Here is a 17,195-nt window from a genome sequence, read left to right as displayed (position 1 = left end):
AGACCTGCCTGGTTAAAAGAGGTAGCCTCTTCAGGTTCCATGTCCATGTTCATGTTCCAGGTCTCTGGGACCTTCTGGTGATTCTCACCCTATCACCAAACTCGAGGCAGTTCTATATTTCCATTCGTTCTCCTGCCCTGTGGGCCTCTCTCAGGCAACTTCCTCCAGAAGCTCCTGACTTCCCATTCAACTCTTCCCCCTACCTCCTCCAGTTCCCTCCCTCCTTCTGCCTCCTATGATTACTTTGTTTCCCTTTCTAAAAAATATGGAATGCTTCACGAATTTGCGTGTCATCCTTGCGCAGGGGCCATGCTAATCTTCTCTGTATCGTTCCAATTTTAGTATATGTGCTGCCGAAGCAAGCACGGTTTGACATTTTCTTTGACCCAAGTGTTGATTTCTTCTAACATATCTTCCATGTCTGAGAATCTCTTTTATCTCTTGTATTCTGTTGATGCTTGAGTCTATAGTTCCTGTTCTCTTCTTGAGGTTTCTACCTACTTGATTTCCTCAGTTTGTGTTTTCTTTATTGTTTCTATTTCCATTTCCAGATGTTGAACAGCTTTATTCATTACCTTCACCTGTTTGATTGTATTTTCCAGTATTTCTTTAAGGGATTTGATTTACTTCCTCTTTAAAGGCCTCCATCATCCTTATAAGATTGGAATTAAGGCCATCTTCTTGTGCTTTGGCTGTGTTAGGATATCCCCGGGTTGCTGTAGTAGGGTAGCTGGGCTCTGCTGGTGCCATATTACCCTGGCTCTTATAGTTTTCTAAATCTGGCTTTTAGCCATCTGGTTGTCCTTGGTGATGGCTGGCCATGAAGGATGCAGCAAGAGTGGTGGGCTGGAAAATGGAGCTTAGGGAAGCAGATGAAGTTTACTGTTGCTGAGTATGCCCCAAGGGGACATGGAAGGCAGGAAATTGGGGGAGGTGTAGCATGGATGTTCCTGGGGTGGGCAGGCCTCCTCAGGAAAACAGACAAGAGGCATAGACCTGAGTCTTCACACTATTGAGATGGGAGTGTTTATTCATTTTTGTATAAGACATTAAACCTTGGCTTGACTGGTTAATGTAGAGCCTCTTCAATGTTCTTTTCAGAGTTGATACTTTGATTTCATAATTACTAATGCCGAGAATAATTTTCTCTTTAATCTGTAGCCCAGAAGCTCTCAATCCATGGGTTGAGACCATCACAGAAGCCGCATATTAGATATCTTGCATATCAAATATTTACATTATGATTCATAACAGTAGCAACATTTCAGTTACTAAGTAGAGAACAAAATAACTTTATGGTTGGGGATCGATCACTACAACATGAAGGACTGTATTAAAGGGTCATAGCATCAAGAAGGTTAGGAACCACTGTTTTAGCCAAATTTCATTCAACATTTAAAAAAAATGAATCTCAAGGTTTAAGCCTATGTCTTTTGATAAATCCACAAGTTCTTGAACTGATAAAAGCAGTTTATTGGTATGGCTTTTCTTCAACGGTGCATGGTTTACAAACTCAACATAGAGCTTCAGAATAAAAATGTAAAAGCCACATCAATGGACCTGTATCCCGTCTCCTGGGGGAGGCTTTCTCCATCAGAAAATCATCTGTACCTGGAAACACTCATAAGATCAGGAGCCCCATGCTTACAGTAACTTCTGTAAAACTTTGAAGGTACCGGTACTGTCTAGTTTTGCTCTAACTTGATTCAAGCTAGAGTCATCAGAGAGGAAGGAGCCTCAGTTGTGGAAATACTTCCATGAGATTAAGCTGCAAAGCATTTTCTCAATGAATGGTCAGTGGGTGATGGCTCAGTCCACTGTGGGCGGGGCCATCCCTGAGCACCTGTTCTTGCCGAGGACCTGTATTTAATTGCCATCATTTATACATGGCAGATCTCAACTGTTCATACCACCAGGTGAGGGTAGCTGGTGACCTCTTCTGACCCCCGACAGATATGTATATGCAAGAAAACACTCATATACATAAAATAAAATAAATAAATCTAAAATATTTTAAATCAATGAGTTCATTCATTCATTTATTCATTATTCTTTCATACAGTACCCCCCAACTGCAGTTTCCCCCAGTATCCAACAACACAGATTTAAAAACTGAGTCCTTATGAAAAAATAGTCAGATTTCTGTTCAGTCAAAAATATAACAAGATCACCTTTCAGTTAACCTCAGCTATGCATCTAGTAATTAATGAACTTCTGACACTGGAGTCTGTTTTTGCAGATGTTTGGAAACAAATGACTGTTTACTACTCAGATTTATACCTATTTTGATAGTGTCCTACTATATAACCTCTTTAAAGTCCTCAGAGAGATGAGAGAAAATGATGCACCCATTAAGCAAGAACTGGATACTTTAAAATGAATATTTCAACAATATTTAATAAGAAAAGAAAAATGAGTAGAATCATGGCTGGAGATCTGGAAGCAGAACTGAGGAGATCTATAAACTTTAACAAGAAATTGAAGACTTGATTCAAAAAGTAGGTGAAAGTATTTTTAAGTAGAACAAAGGAGAAATCGTATATGGGATGTCTGGGGGTTTAGTTTCCAGGTCTGAGACATAAAAGTTTTAGAGTGACCCTGTCCATAAAGAGGAAAATTCTGAAAATTTAGGATGTTGAACTCCATAAGGAGGTGCTGTAAGTCCTGACTTTTTATGATATAAATCTAGAATTCACTAAGAAAAGGTTTTTATGTAGATTAGGTACAGGCATTAAAGGAGAGAAAGGGGCCGTGGGGAAAGAACAGTGCACACTCTGGCTCCTTAAGGGGAGAACACTTTTCCTTACAGACCATTAGCTCCTTGAAGACAGCTACATCTCCAGTCCTGTTGATCCCTGGAGCCAGCAGCTAACAAAGACCCACCTAGCAAGTGAACAGTTTCTGGACTGTCATGTTCCTCAAGGAAGAGAGCTAGAAGCTGGAGGCAAGCCCTAACGCTGACCTTCAGAAAGCCAGTCCAGGATTTTTACAAGTGGAATGGGAACTGGGGATGGAAGAAGTACCGCCATGAGTTCCGTGGAGAGAAGCCATTAGGATAAGAGAGGCAGGCATGAGCAGGCACAAGCGAATGGGAACATCCTGTCCCTTACACTGCCCTGCCTTTACTGACAACTGCCTTCCCCGCCCCCCCGCCCCCCCCCCCCATGCCAGGTCTAAGTCACATGACTTCAGCTCGACCAATCAGGAGAGCTCACCCTGCTTGGCCATCCTGATTGGCTAGGTTCTGTGCATGTGACCAATTAGGTCATGGGTCAGGACTCACAGTTGGAAATTTGAGGTGGGTGGCCAAGACAGTTGGTGCCCATCTTGTTCTACTGAAGGCAGATCTTTCAGTCCGAGGGCACCAGTGGCAGCGGCAGTGTACAACACTACAAGTCTGGAAGAGGTGCTTCCTAATCGATACATCCAACATCCAGGTACAGTCTTGCCTGTTGTCATTTACCATTACAGTGTTGTGAATCCTTAACTCTGTTTAATGGTTTGCCAAAGCCACTTTAGATTGGGTTTTATGCTCCTAGCCTCTGCTCCTGCTGGTTAGCTAGTAGAGATCCTAAGGGCTGTTAAGGCCAGAGTTTTAAATTGGCAGTCTGTGATGGTTCAGGCAACTGGCATCTCCCTCTCTCCCTTTCTCTCCCCCCACCCCTCCCCTTTCCTCCCTCCCTGCCTCACTCTCAGCACCCTAGACTCTACCTAGGATAGAAAACAAGAGGTAACTAACACTGGCTAGTCACACGGAGCACAATCATCTCCAGCTCCCGAGACTCACAACACTTCTTCTTTATGACTGAGCTTGAGATTTTACACTGGGTTCTGTTTACATGCTATATTATTTATCAGTCTGAGATGTGGAACCATGATGAGTGGCAGGTGAGCCCATTTCATCTCACGTGTTGCTGAACTTGGTGTGAAATGCCGACTATTCTCATTTAAGATTTTCATGCTTGTCTGTGTTCATCAAGGGATTTGGCTTATTTTTTTTTTCTGTCTGTGACATCTTTATTAGGTTTTGTGTACCAGGGTAATCTGACTTTGCAGAATCAGTTTGGAAGTATACCTCTCCTTTCTAAGGATTAGTGTGAGCATCCCCATTTCTTCAATGGTCCAATAAGGTTTCTCCACATTTCTTTGTGGCCCTGGACTTTCTTCTGTTTAGGGATTTTTTTAAATTATCATTTTACTTTAAAAAATGTATCTACTAATATGATTTAAATGTTATTGTCTTGATTTTGATAGGTCATGCATGTCTAGAAATGTGCCATTTCTTCCAGTTTTTCCAGTTTATTAAAGTTTTCAAAATAGTTCCTAACAGTCCATACATGGACTTTGATGGTACCTGGCATAATACCATCTTTCTTTTCTCTAATTTTATTAATTTGTGTATCTTTCTTGGTTAGCTTGGGTAAAGGTTAGTCACTTTTGCATATATTTTCAAATAGCTTTGTTCTTTTGTTTTTTTTCTTTCTGATTCTTTCTGATAACATTTTGTTTATTTCAACTTTGATTTTTTTTATGTGTGCATTGCTACCCACTTCTTTTTTTGTTGTTTTATTTTGTTTTGTTTTGTTTTGTTTTGTTTTGTTTTGTTTTGAGACAGGGTTTCTCTGTATAGCCCTGGCTGTCCGGAACTCACTTTGTAGACCAGGCAGGCCTCGAATTCAGAAATCTGCCTGCCTCTGCCTCCCAAGTGCTGGGATTAAAGGCGTGTGCCACCACACCTGGCACTACTTACTTCTTGACCTGAAGTGCACCATTAGGTTGTTTGGTATAGTTCTGAATATTGTTTGAGATTTATAGGATGAATTTAGTCATTTCCCACCCTCTCCTACTTACTGTCTTCTCTCTATGTGTGGCCCCTAAATTTCATTAGAATGCATTACTCTAGTGTGGGTGAGAGGTTATTTGCTAGAGCAAGGACATCTTAGTTTTCCTGTTTATTTATTTATTTCTCATACACTACATCATGACCATAGCCTCTCCTCCTCCCAGTCCTCCCCTACCTCTCCTCTCCCACTTCAGAAAAAGCAGGCCTCCCAGGGATATCAAATGAATACAGCATAACAAGATGCAATAAGACTATGCACAAACACTCATATCTAGGCCAGATGAAGCAACCCAGCAGGAGGAAAATGGTCCAGCAAAAGAGTCAGAAACACCCCTACTCCCACAGATAGGAGTCCCACAACCCCCCAAGCTAATCTGCTATGACAGATATGCAGAAGATCCATATAGAACATACTCATGCCAGCGCTATGGTTCTTGCTTCAGTCTCTGTGATCCCTTTTGGGCTCTGCTTAGTTGATTCTGTGGGTCATGTTTTCCTGGTATACTCAACCCCTTTGGCTCCTGCAATCCTCCCTCTCCCTATTCCTTGGGGTTCCCTGAACTCCACCTAATATTTGGCTGTGTGTCTTAGTTAGGGTTTTACTTCTGTGAGCAGACACTATGACTAAAGCAACCCTTACAAAGAGCATTTAATTGGGGCTGGCTTGCAGGTTCAGAGGTTCAGTTCATTATCATCAAGGTAGGAATATGGCAGTGTCCAGGCAGGCACGGTGCAGGAGGAGCTGAGAGTTCTAAATCTTTATCTGGAGGCTGCTAGCAGAATACTGACTTCCAGCCAGCAAGGATGAGGGTCTTAAAGGCTTCACCCACAGTGATATGCCTACTCCAACAGGGCTACACTTTGTAATAGTGCCACTCCTTGGACTGAGCATATACAAACCATCACACTGTATGTATCTGTATCTCCTCCCATCAGCTGCTGTAGGCAGCCTCTCTGATGATAATTGGGCTAAGCACTGGTTGGTCTTTGAGTATAGCAGAATATAATTTGGAATTACTTTATTGACTTTTTTTGGCCAGTTATGTTTGGTTCCACCCGAGGTCTCTGGGGGCCATCCAGCTTTCAGTTCCTGGCTACCCATGAAGTGTGGGCCATGGGCTTCTTCTCATGGTGTGGTTTTCAAGTTAGACCAGTCATTGGTTGGCCACTCCCACGAGCTCTGAGCCATCATTGTGATTTGTTTGGTGTCTCAGTTCCACCACTGGGAGCCTTGCCTGGTTTCAATAGATGGATAAGTTCAGGCTTCATATCCCCCATTACTAGGAGTCTTCACTGGGGTCACCTTCAAAGGTTCCAGTAAGTTTTCACTGCACTAGGTTTCCATATTGCGCCCCCCCACAATGTCCTCAATTGCAGTTGTCTCTCCCTGTACTCCTTCCCTCCGTCCCTCCCTCACTTGATCCCTCCTGTTCCCATCCCCATCTACCCATAGTCCACTCACAAAATTTGTTCTATTTACCCTTCCCGGAGATATCCATGTGTCCTCTCTAGCGCCCTCCTCGTTACTTAGCTTCTCTGGGTCTGTTGATTGTAGCATGGTTACTTTACACTAATATTCACTTACATATCATGTTTGTCTATTTGGGTCTGGGTTACCTCACTAAGGATGATTTCTTTTCTAGTTCTATCTACTTGACTGCAAATTTCAGATTTAATATTTTTAAGAGCTGAATAATATTCCATTGTGTATATGTACTGCATTTTTTTAATCCATTCTTCAGTTGAGGGATGTCTAGGTTGTTTCCAGTTTCTGGCTCTTATGAATAAAGCTGCTATGAACATGCTTAAGCAAGTTGTGATATGTGATATGATGGTATGTCTTTCAGATATAGCTGGACTTATTCCCAACTTTCTGAGAAATTGACATACTGATTTCCATAGTGGCTGTACAAATTTGCACTCCCACCAGCAATGGAGGAGTGTTTCTCTGAGCAAGATCATGTAAACTGGCTACACCACTGAAGAAAATGATTCTCTCTCAAACAATGGTACCTTCTAGTAGTCTCTTAGGTGGCCATGGGGTCTCATAGACCCCTCCTGTATCAGTGATGAAGAGTGGAGGAGCCCAGTCCCATTGGATACCACAGTGGAAGTGAGTTCTTGCATGTAAAAGCCATGCCATGTCCTGAAAACACCTTTTTTTTTTTTTTTGCTTTTTTTTTTTTTTTTGCTACACATCTCCCCATTTTCTGGCCCTCACATTCTTCCCATCATCCCCTTTTCTATCACATTCCTGAAGTCGTGAGCTTAGGACGTGGGTGAATACTTAGGGCTGAGCATTCCACCACCATGAATTCTAGCCACTTTGGCAAGGTTGGCACCAGTCCCTGCCCTCAGCATAAGAAGCTTCTATGACTGAGGTTGGCTGCAACATCAGTCTATGGCTATCAACATGGGTATTTAGAAGTCCATTTAATAACATGAAATCAAAACAATAGTAGTAGGTTCTACCCTGGCACCTGTGACCTCATCACTAAGGGTTCTTGATCTGGTTTACAGAACAGCTTATCCACAATTCCACTAGAGGGCATATCTTGCTTGGCAAGCCATCATTGTAGCTCCTAGGATTTACAGCTGGATCAGACTCTTGATGACTATTCTTTACCAGTTTTTGACACTGGGAAGATAGCATCCTTAGGCACTGTGAAGACTAGCCAGTAGAGAGAAAACTTCCAGCCCATCTTCAACTTGATTTCTCTGTGTCCTGTGACCAATGTAAGTGGTGTCTCCAGTGATAGGATCTTACCATTACACTTTAGTGAGCCACCAGGAGCAGTGGCCATTTTGGGGGTTTCCCTGGCTGACAATATCTGGCACTGGATTATGTACTTAATTTAGCTATTAAAAGGGGCTTCATCTATTGATGACACCAGCATACAAATTTCCTTTAGATTATAGTTTTTAATGAACTTATAAGATCATATGATTCCATGTATCTTTTTCACATGTTCTCATTTTGGCTACTGCTCCCATCCCTACTTCTCCTCATCCTCCCACTCCTCCTTAGACTCCCCTCCTGTATCCCCCTCCACCTTCCTTTCCAATATGTTCTACTATCCCCTTTCCCTTAAGGCCTCTTTCTCATCTCTCACCACCTAAGAGTCCCTCTCTACCTCTCTGACCATCACCAGCATTCAATGTTAAATACATAGCATTAACAATTCATATATAAGAGAGTTTTCCATGGCATTTGTCTTTCTAAGCTTAGGTTACTCCAGTATAATGTTTTACACACTCCTTTACTTGTAAATGCCATGGTTTCTTTAGTTTCTTTGCCAGTAAATAAAATTCCATTGTGTACATGAACATTTTTATTATTCATTCATCCATCAATGGACATTTAGATGTGTTTAATTTTATCCCTATTGTAAAATGAACTTGGAGGTGCATATGTTTTTATTGTAGATCCTGGAGTCCTTTGGGTATAGGCTCAGAAGATGTGTCTGAGTTATATGTATATGGTAGTTCTATATGTAATTGTTGAGGAATGTCCACACTGACTCTATAGTGGCTGCATCAGTTCATACTCCCACCCACAGCAAATAAAGGCCCCTCTTACCTTACATCCTCACCAGCATTCCCACAGATTCTTTTTCTTTTTTTTTTTTTTTTTTTTGGTTTTTCGAGACAGGGTTTCTCTGTGTAGCCCTGGCTATCCTGGCACTCACTTTGTAGACCAGGCTGGCCTCGAACTCAGAAATCCGCCTGCCTCTGCCTCCCGAGTGCTGGGATTAAAGGCGTGCGCCACCACGCCCGGCCAGATTCTTTTTCTTGATGGTAGTCATCCTGGTTGGAGTGAGATGAAATTTCAAAGTTGCTTTCAATCTGCATTTTCATGCTGGTTAAACACTTTAAAAATATTTATTTACCACTTGTCTTGAGAACTTGATGTTCAGTTTCATAGGTTATTTCTAATCAGATTGATTAGATCTCTGATTGTTTTATGTAGGAATTTACTGACATGAGCTTCCCTTTTTGACTCTGCAGTAGACTGAATAAAAAAAATGTCCCCCACAGGCTCACATATTGGAACAGTTGGCCCACCTTTGGTGAAATTGCTTGAGAAGGTTACTGAACCTTTCAGAGGTTCAGCCTTGCCTGAGTACATCCCTTAGGGTGGACTTTTGAGCATTTATAGCCTTGCCCACTTCCCGTGTGCTCTGCCATGTGATGTGTTAAGACGTGATCTCTTACCTTCTTGTTCCTGCTACCTGCTACCATAGCTTCCTTGCCATTGATGGACTCTCCTCCCTTGGGGAGCCAGAGCCAACTTGATTATTATATGCTGCTTTCAGCCATGGTATTTTGACATAACAATAAAAGTGTAACTAATACAGATCTGCTTTTGATTTTTTGAAATGTAGTGTTGTGAGTTGGTACTGGGATGGACAGTAAATAACAGGAGGAAGTGACAATGCAGCAGGATTGTAAGGCCAGCTCCTCTGAACAGGAGCTCCTCATTGGTCCTTACAGGGTCCTCAAGACCCTCGGCACAGGCAACTTTGCTCAGGTGAAACTGGCTGTCCACCTCCACACCCAGGTGCAAGTTGCTCTGAAAACTCTGGAAAAGGATAAGAAGAATGCTACTCTGATTTCAAATGAGCTAGAGATCATGAAATTAGTAGACCACCCTAATATAACCAAATTGTTCCATGTCATGGAAACCACTGAACATATCTGCATGGTTATGGAATACGCTTCCGGTGGTGATCTGGCTGGTCGCATCATAGAGGTGAGCTACATACATGAAGAGGAGGCCCGACACATCTTCACACAGATAGTTTGTGCAGTTAGTTACTGCCATGAGAATGGCATCGCACATAGGGACATCAAACCAGAAAACATTCTGATGGATGCAAATAGAAACATCAAACTGTGTGACTTTGGCCTGGCCATCAAGGTTAACACTGAGCAGAAGTCGACAGTGTTCTGTGGCACCCTTCCATACTGTGCTCCGGAACTTTTCAGCATCCAAAGCTATGATCCTAGGGCACTTGATATCTGGAGCATGGGGGTGGTACTATACATCATGGTGACAAAGCACTACCCATTCAAAGCAACAACATATGACAAGATGAAGGAGGAGATGCAAGACCCACATTACTATATTCCATCAAAGCTCCCAGCACACATTGCCAACCTCATTGTGCAGCTGTTCACTATTGATCCTGTGCAGAGGCCCAAGATAGGTGATGTTATGGAACATCAGTGGTTGCAGGGCAGTGAGGAATTTTCAAAAAGAAACCTATCCCAAGAAACACTCACCAGCAAGCCCAACCCCAGTATTGTGGCAGCTATGGGGGCCATGGGCTATAACTCCGAGGACATTACAGACTCTCTCTATAAAAAAAAATTTAATAGCATCATGGCAACTTACTTGATTTTAAAACATCAGTCACCTTGCATGGACAATGCTAACCACAAGGTTAAACTCATGCATCCCAGTACTGACATGATACCCACAGATCCTCCTACTGTCCATCTCTTCCTAAAGAAGATAGGGGATAAGCCTGACAATTCCACCTCTGCCTCATCAGCAAAAGACCAGTCCCACAATGATGACAAGCTTGTAAGGAAGAACAGCAAGAATCACAGCATGGCTGATGTTCTGTGCTGCCAGCAGATGAGCCTGCCTCCCCAAACAGCTGCCCAGTGTGGTCCTGTGCAGCATCACCAGGAGCTTCTCTTGAATAGCAGCTTGCAGAAGAGAGGCAAAGCTTCCAGTGCTGTGTCTTGTGGTCCTGTGCACCGTGATGATGAACGGCACTTGAACAGAGGCTTGCAGAAGACAGACATGGTTTCTAAGGCCGTGTCCTGTGGTCCTATGCATCATGACCATGGGCAGCTTCTGAGCAGCAGTTTGCAGAAGAGAGACATGGTTTCTAAGGCTGTGTCCTGTGGTCCTGTGCATCATGACCAGGCACAACACCTGAGAAGCACCTTGCAGAAGAGAGGCACAGCACCCAGTGCTGTGTCCTGTTGTCCTGTGCAATATAATGATGAGCAGCCTCTGAGCAGCAGCTTGCAGAAGAGAGGCACAGCTTCCAGTGCTGTGTCTTGTGGTCCTGTGCACCGTGATGATGAACGGCACTTGAACAGAGGCTTGCAGAAGACAGACATGGTTTCTAAGGCTGTGTCCTGTGGTCCTGTGCATTATGACCATGGGCAGCTTCTGAGCAGCAGCTTGCAGAAGAGAGACATGGTTTCTAAGGCTGTGTCCTGTGGTCCTGTGCAATGTGAACATGGGCAGCTTCTGAGCAGCAGCTTGCAGAAGAGAGACATGGTTTCTAAGGCTGTGTCCTGTGGTCCTGTGCAATGTGAACATGGGCAGCTTCTGAGCAGCAGTTTGCAGAAGACAGACATGGTTTCTAAGGCTGTGTCCTGTGGTCCTGTGCAGTATGGCCACGGGCAGCTTCTGAGCAGCAGCTTGCAGAAGAGAGACATGGTTTCTAAGGCTGTGTCCTGTGGTCCTGTGCAATGTGAACATGGGCAGTTTCTGAGCAGCAGCTTGCAGAAGAGAAACATGGTTTCTAGGGCTGTGTCCTATAGTCCTGTGCATCATGACCATGAACAGCTCTTGAACAGCAGCTTGCAGAAGAGAGAAATGGTTTCTAAGGCTGTGTCCTGTGGTCCTGTGCAGTATGGCCACGGGCAGCTTCTGAGCAGCAGCTTGCAGAAGAGAGACATGGTTTCTAAGGCTGTGTCCTGTGGTCCTGTGCAGTATGGCCACGGGCAGCTTCTGAGCAGCAGCTTGCAGAAGAGAGACATGGTTTCTAAGGCTGTGTCCTGTGGTCCTGTGCAGTATGGCCACGGGCAGCTTCTGAGCAGCAGCTTGCAGAAGAGAGACATGGTTTCTAAGGCTGTGTCCTGTGGTCCTGTGCAGTATGGCCACGGGCAGCTTCTGAGCAGCAGCTTGCAGAAGAGAGACATGGTTTCTAAGGCTGTGTCCTGTGGTCCTGTGCAGTATGGCCACGGGAAGCTTCTGAGCAGCAGCTTTCAGAAGAGAGACATGGTTTCTAAGGCTGTGTCCTGTGGTCCTGTGCATTATGACCACGGGCAGCTTCTGAGCAGCAGCTTGCAGAAGAGAAGCACAGCGTCCAGTGCTGTGTCCTGTAGTCTTGTGGAGTACGATGATGAGCAGCCTATGAGCAGCAGCTTGCAGAAGAGAAACATGGTGTCCAGTGCTGTGTCTTGTGATTCTGTGGAGTCTGATGAGCATCCCCCGAGCAGCAGCTTGCAGAGGAGAAACATGGCATCAAAGGCTGTGTCCTGTGGCTCCATGCTGCACAACCATGAGCAGCTCCTGAGTGGCATCTTGCAAAAGAAAAGCATGGTTTCCAAGGCTGTGTCTTGTGGTTCTGTGCAGCATGACCATGAACAAGTCCTAAGCAGCTCCATGCAGAAGAGAAACACATTGGCCTCCAGGGATGTGTCCTCAGGCACGGTATCCTCGTCCTCCATGGGTATTCTTTCTGAGTACCACATCTTCCAGGAGGATCCCCAGGGTGAATCCCTGACTAAGTGCAGCTCATACCCCTATAATACAGCATCGGTATGGAACTCTGAGGATATGATCACCACAGACAGTTATCACCAGGACAGAAGCTTGTCCTTGCAGGAGACATCTGAACCACACTTTGCCAGTGCCTCTCCTCAGAACCGGTCGGGTGGGTGGAAGCAGGCAAAGAGAAGGATGGCCAAGTGTCTAAGGAGATTATGCTGCTGTCTGCCCGCCCAAAGGAGAAGCTGCACTTCGCAGAGGAGAGTGGTTCCACGAGAGGCAGGAGAAAATGGAGTTACAGAAGACCAGATGTCAGGGGACAGTGGAGTCACCCAAAACCAGGTGAGGGGAAACCAGGTGAGGGGGGATGGTGGAGTCACCCAAAACCAGGTGAGGGGGGATGATGGAGTCACACAAAACCAGGTGAGGGGAATGGTGGAGTCACACAAACCCAGGTAGGTAGTGAACATCAAGATGCCCTTTTGCAGTTTACTTACTATATGTATTTTCTAACATCCTTGGTAGCTGACACATGATAATTGTATGTGCTTCTGGGGTATGCGCCTTAACATAGGTACCACATCCTGTGCTGCCAGCAAACGAGGCCCCACTTTCCCAACCTTACAGCATTCTCCTTAAGTGGAGCATGCGAAAGCTGAAAAGAGGTAGATAGCAGAGGATGGTGACCAAAATTTGGGGAAGGGGGCAGCTGGGGCATTGACTATAGGGAGCAGTGATGTAGAAGGGAGGAGTCAGGTGGGAGGATCTGCACAGCAGGGCCAGCACAGTCAACACAGTCAGCTACAGCACAGTACTCCCTGTACATTTCAGCCACAGACAGTGTCTTTGAATGCAGTCTTTCTGCTTTCAAGTGATGATTCTCTGTGGATGCTGAACCACAGGGTGAGGAATCTGCCTGGGTGGACTGAGACAGCGACAGTGGGAGGCAGGCAGGATGTCTAGGTGGCAGTGTGTTTACAAGTTCTGCAAAGAAGGCTTTGTCCCACATAGGAGGAAGTAAGTGAATTATCATAGGCACTCCCAAGGAAATCCCAACCAGGAGGGAGTCTAGCTCAGTGGTGGCATTCCACAGCATCCTGCTTGGAGTGGAGACTGAGCCGAAAGCATGCCTGAAGCGAGAAGCCCCTGTGGCCCTCACTTGAGGCAAGTGTTGAAAATCCTCGATGCGACGCATGCCCCTGCCCTGCTCACCTGTCTTTCTTTCATGTTTCTGTGTGTGAAAAGATGGTTTAGCATATCGGAGGAATAGTCTTCTCACGAGAGAGTTACTAGATAGCCTACCCCACTGTCCCGAGGTAGGTTAGCTAGATTGAGTCCACACCCCAAGCAGTCTGTTGGGACAAGCTAATAACATTTATTAGAGAGTCCAGCTCTACAAGGAAAGTCTCAAGAGACCTCCTGATATAGGTTGTGAGATCTTTATACAGACTTTGGCAAGAACCTTGGTCACCTTGGTTCCTCCCTGTCAATTGACCTGGCAATGGTTTTACTCACAGTTATGCTGACATAGTGTCACCTTGGTGGGGTGCTGCTCTCAAACTGTCAAACAACAGAAGATGTAACATCTGTTGGTGCTGTGGGACTGGGAGTTCCAGTGTGACCAGGTTGGTGGACAGCCTTGATGGGGTAAGCATTGGGAGACAGGATGATGTGTGGTTAGGAGGCAGTGAGGTGCCTGTGTCCGGAAGTCTCTTCACATTGTTTTCAGGATGCCTGAATCCTGTGACCAGTGCAGAGCAAAGCCTGGGGAAACCCGAGCTGGATAGTGTCCCCAAAGAGGGCTGCATGTCCTGACTTCCTCAGTCTCCCCTAGTCCCACCCCCTTCCAAGTCAGAGGACCCAGCCTCACAGTATTTTGGGGCAGTGGGTCAGAAGGGGGAAGGAGACCATTTGCTCTTCTGTCTGACAAGACAGTGCCAGCAAGCTGGAGAATATGTATCACTAAACTGCGCAGCTGAGGCGCTGTTCCACTTTGGAGAGGTGAGTGGGCCTTGCCTGACCTGGGGCATAGCAACTTTAGATGCTTTTGCCACTTGCTGTGGAACTGATTTGAACCCAGCATCCACCTTTAGGGTCAGGCCTAGGTTGAAACTGATTATCATCCAGCTGGGGCTTTCAGCCATGCGTGCCAGCTTCTGTGTTTCCTTATACAAGTTGTCTGCGTGTTCTCCTAGGCACTTGGTGGTAGAGAGCTTCTCCTTGCACTGAAGGGTGGCCACCCACACAACACTGAAAGTATAGGCCAATGTGGGGGCTCTCATCTCTCAAGATGTCCCTGAGCCCACTGAATACTGGTCTCTGGGAGAAGACAAGTTTCGGGGTTCTGGTCTAAACACTGGCATGTGTACAGGGAAAGGCATGAGGTTGCTGAAGCCAGCTTGCCTCAACCCTTGGGACAGCTGTGACTGGCCCTGCCTTAGAGAGGAGCAAAGGCCAACTGAGAGAAGGCATAGCTGTGGCTTTGGAAGGGCCTTAAAGGCAGCTCACCTCCATCCCAGCCTTCTGTGCTCAGACCACCATGGGGAAAGTGCTTATGCTAAAGATGGATAGCATCTCCTCACACTGTTCAGCATAGCAAAGCCTTGTGTCACTGGCCAGCCCCTTTGTCAGCACCAAATGAGCCTCACACAGCCTGGCATGCAAAACAGGCCCTGAGACCCTGAGCAGCTTGCCCCTGGGACCAGAATGGGGCCAGGTCATTGGGTGACTACTGAGCTAGTTCCTTGGAGCTTCACTCCAGTGAAATTGGGGCCTGGGCAAGGGGGAAGTGACAGCTCTGTCCCTGTTAGGAAACTCCTAGGCAGACAATCCGGAGAATCAAGTGTGTTAGTGCTAACTAGGAGGTCTTTTAGGAAAGAGGCAGAGTCTGGAGACCATGGCGGTAGATGGGTAGCCCTGTGGGCTATAGTCATGTTCTTACTGCTCAGGAAACACTGTTGCAGCCTTTGGTCTTCAACCTGAGAGAAGACAGTCAAGCAATAAACAGGCCCTCAAACCCAGAATCCACTCACTGCTTTCCTGCTCATTTCCCGAGCTGCTGGAGGTCTAAGTGCAGTCACTAGCAATGACTGTGTACCCAGATCTTTCTCTACACCACCCCAAAGTAATGCACTGATGTCCACCTCTTAGGGAGGGAAGCTGCGTTTCAGAGATGTTCAGTAGCTTGCTCTTTGGGACAGAGGATGTTTGGTAGGGGTGCTTTTAAGGTTCTGAGCCAAGCCTTTGGGTCCCAGCAACAATGTGCAGTGTGGCAACATCTGGGTCCGTTGGAGTTTGAGAAGAATTTCTGCTTTGGAGGTTCTCCCTCAGCACACGTAAAGAACCTGAATTCAGTGTCATGCCAGTGGGTTACGAGAAGAGAGCATTTCATCGTGCCTCACTCCTCTGCTTATACTTGTTAGGCATTTTGTTTCTGTCCTCAAGTGTGATGAGGGCTATAGTGCTTAGTGAGGAAGCTTCTCTCTACAGCCCTCATTTGCTTTTCCGAACAGTCAGAACACAACCAGGAGCGGGATTATTGGAGTGACTTAAGGCGGAGGACATGACAGGAATAGACAATGGCAAGTGAGGTGGAATTTGTCCTTCAGAGAGGATCAGCAATGACCACTCCTGAGTGCTGTCTGAACCAAAGGGCGCAAGTTTTCACGAGAGGAATCTGCAGTGATATGTCAGCTGAGGATTCGGGAAGTGGCTCAGCGTCTCAGTGCAGACCCAATACAGCCTGAGGGGGCTTAAAAAACCCACAGTTTGTCCTGATAGCAATCATCATTGAAGCTATCCTCCTGTGAGACCCACGTCTAGCAATGGCTACTGCTAAACTGATGGTCAGGCTTGGCCAGGTCAACTGGTGTGTTAACTCTTTACTCACCACAGAGCCACCTGATTAAGAGCCACACACAAGCACCCCCTCCAACTCTCCGAGTGCACAGGCCCGAAAAACTTCCTTCAACTGTGGGTTATAATAAATGTCGAACTTTACAAGTTAGGCTTGGTAGTATAGGTGTAGTCTTACCTGTGAGGACTGTGCAGAGTTCAGGGCTGATGCGGGAGCATTGTCAGTTAAACCTTGCTTGGGCCACAGAGCATTCAGGACCAGGCTGCCTAACATAGCACAACCCTACCTAGAAGAACATGTATAAAGAGGGCCATGGATGCAGCTCAGCAGTAGAATGCTTCTTCTGGCCTGGAGAGGCTATAGTTCCAATCCAGCAAAGGAAGTCAAAGGCTGCACCCCTCATCTAGGACAGCCCCAGCCTTAACAGCAGCGTCTCTTCCCTCTTCTGTCCTCTAGTATCCTTGAACCTTCCCAACCCTGTTCTATTGTCCTAGTGTTTCTCTTTGCCCAGGCTGCCTGGTGACTTGCTCTCTCCTGCCTGTCCCCTGCCCTGGTATCCTATTGTCTTGAAAGACATGAATTTTGAGGGCAGGAAGCAAGTCTAGGATACCTCCAAGGGAATCAACAAGCAATGCCTGGTACTTCCTGGTCCATAAGTCATGATGACAAATGCATGTGGTTGTATGTGTACATATATGCGCTCACAGATGTGCGCACACAGATGCAGGGACAGGTGTGTGCCTGCATGCACACAGTTAAGCAGTAATGAAACAGGCTTAATTCCAAAGACCTAGGATGCCATACCCAGAACATGGCTAACACCAGGGCTCCAGAGGCAGCTCACTTGTTCAACAAAGTTTTCTTGTGACCATAGCTCATCTGTGTAGCGTGGATCAGGGTACGATTCATCCTCTGCTTTCTCTGACTTAGCATTTCCGTTTCTCTCTGTTTTTTTTTTTGTTTGTTTGTTTGTT

General features: G+C 45.8%; 1 protein-coding gene and 1 non-coding gene across 2 annotated transcripts; one reads left to right on the top strand and one right to left on the bottom strand.

Annotated features, from left to right (window-relative positions):
* Nucleotides 1-259: 259 nt before the first annotated feature.
* LOC115029177 (U6 spliceosomal RNA) lies at nt 260-366 on the bottom strand. Its single transcript, XR_003834731.1, has one exon. It is a non-coding gene; the product is annotated as a U6 spliceosomal RNA (small nuclear RNA).
* Nucleotides 367-9,260: 8,894 nt separating this feature from the next.
* LOC147001005 (uncharacterized) lies at nt 9,261-14,103 on the top strand. The gene is made up of 5 exons (XM_085830845.1): nt 9,261-10,782; nt 10,861-12,047; nt 12,126-12,249; nt 12,325-12,707; nt 14,095-14,103. Exons 1-5 carry the CDS (start codon nt 9,279-9,281, stop codon nt 14,101-14,103), a joined length of 3,207 nt encoding a protein of 1,068 aa, XP_085686971.1. The 5' UTR covers nt 9,261-9,278.
* The last annotated feature ends 3,092 nt before the right edge of the window (nt 14,104-17,195 follow it).

The sequence above is a fragment of the Mus caroli genome, unplaced genomic scaffold, assembly GCF_978045245.1.
Source record: "Mus caroli unplaced genomic scaffold, Mus_caroli_1 scaffold_15, whole genome shotgun sequence".
NCBI classification, from domain to species: Eukaryota; Metazoa; Chordata; class Mammalia; order Rodentia; family Muridae; genus Mus; species Mus caroli.
Note: the sequence above shows the minus strand (reverse complement) of the source record. Positions and strands in the feature narration are given on the sequence as shown.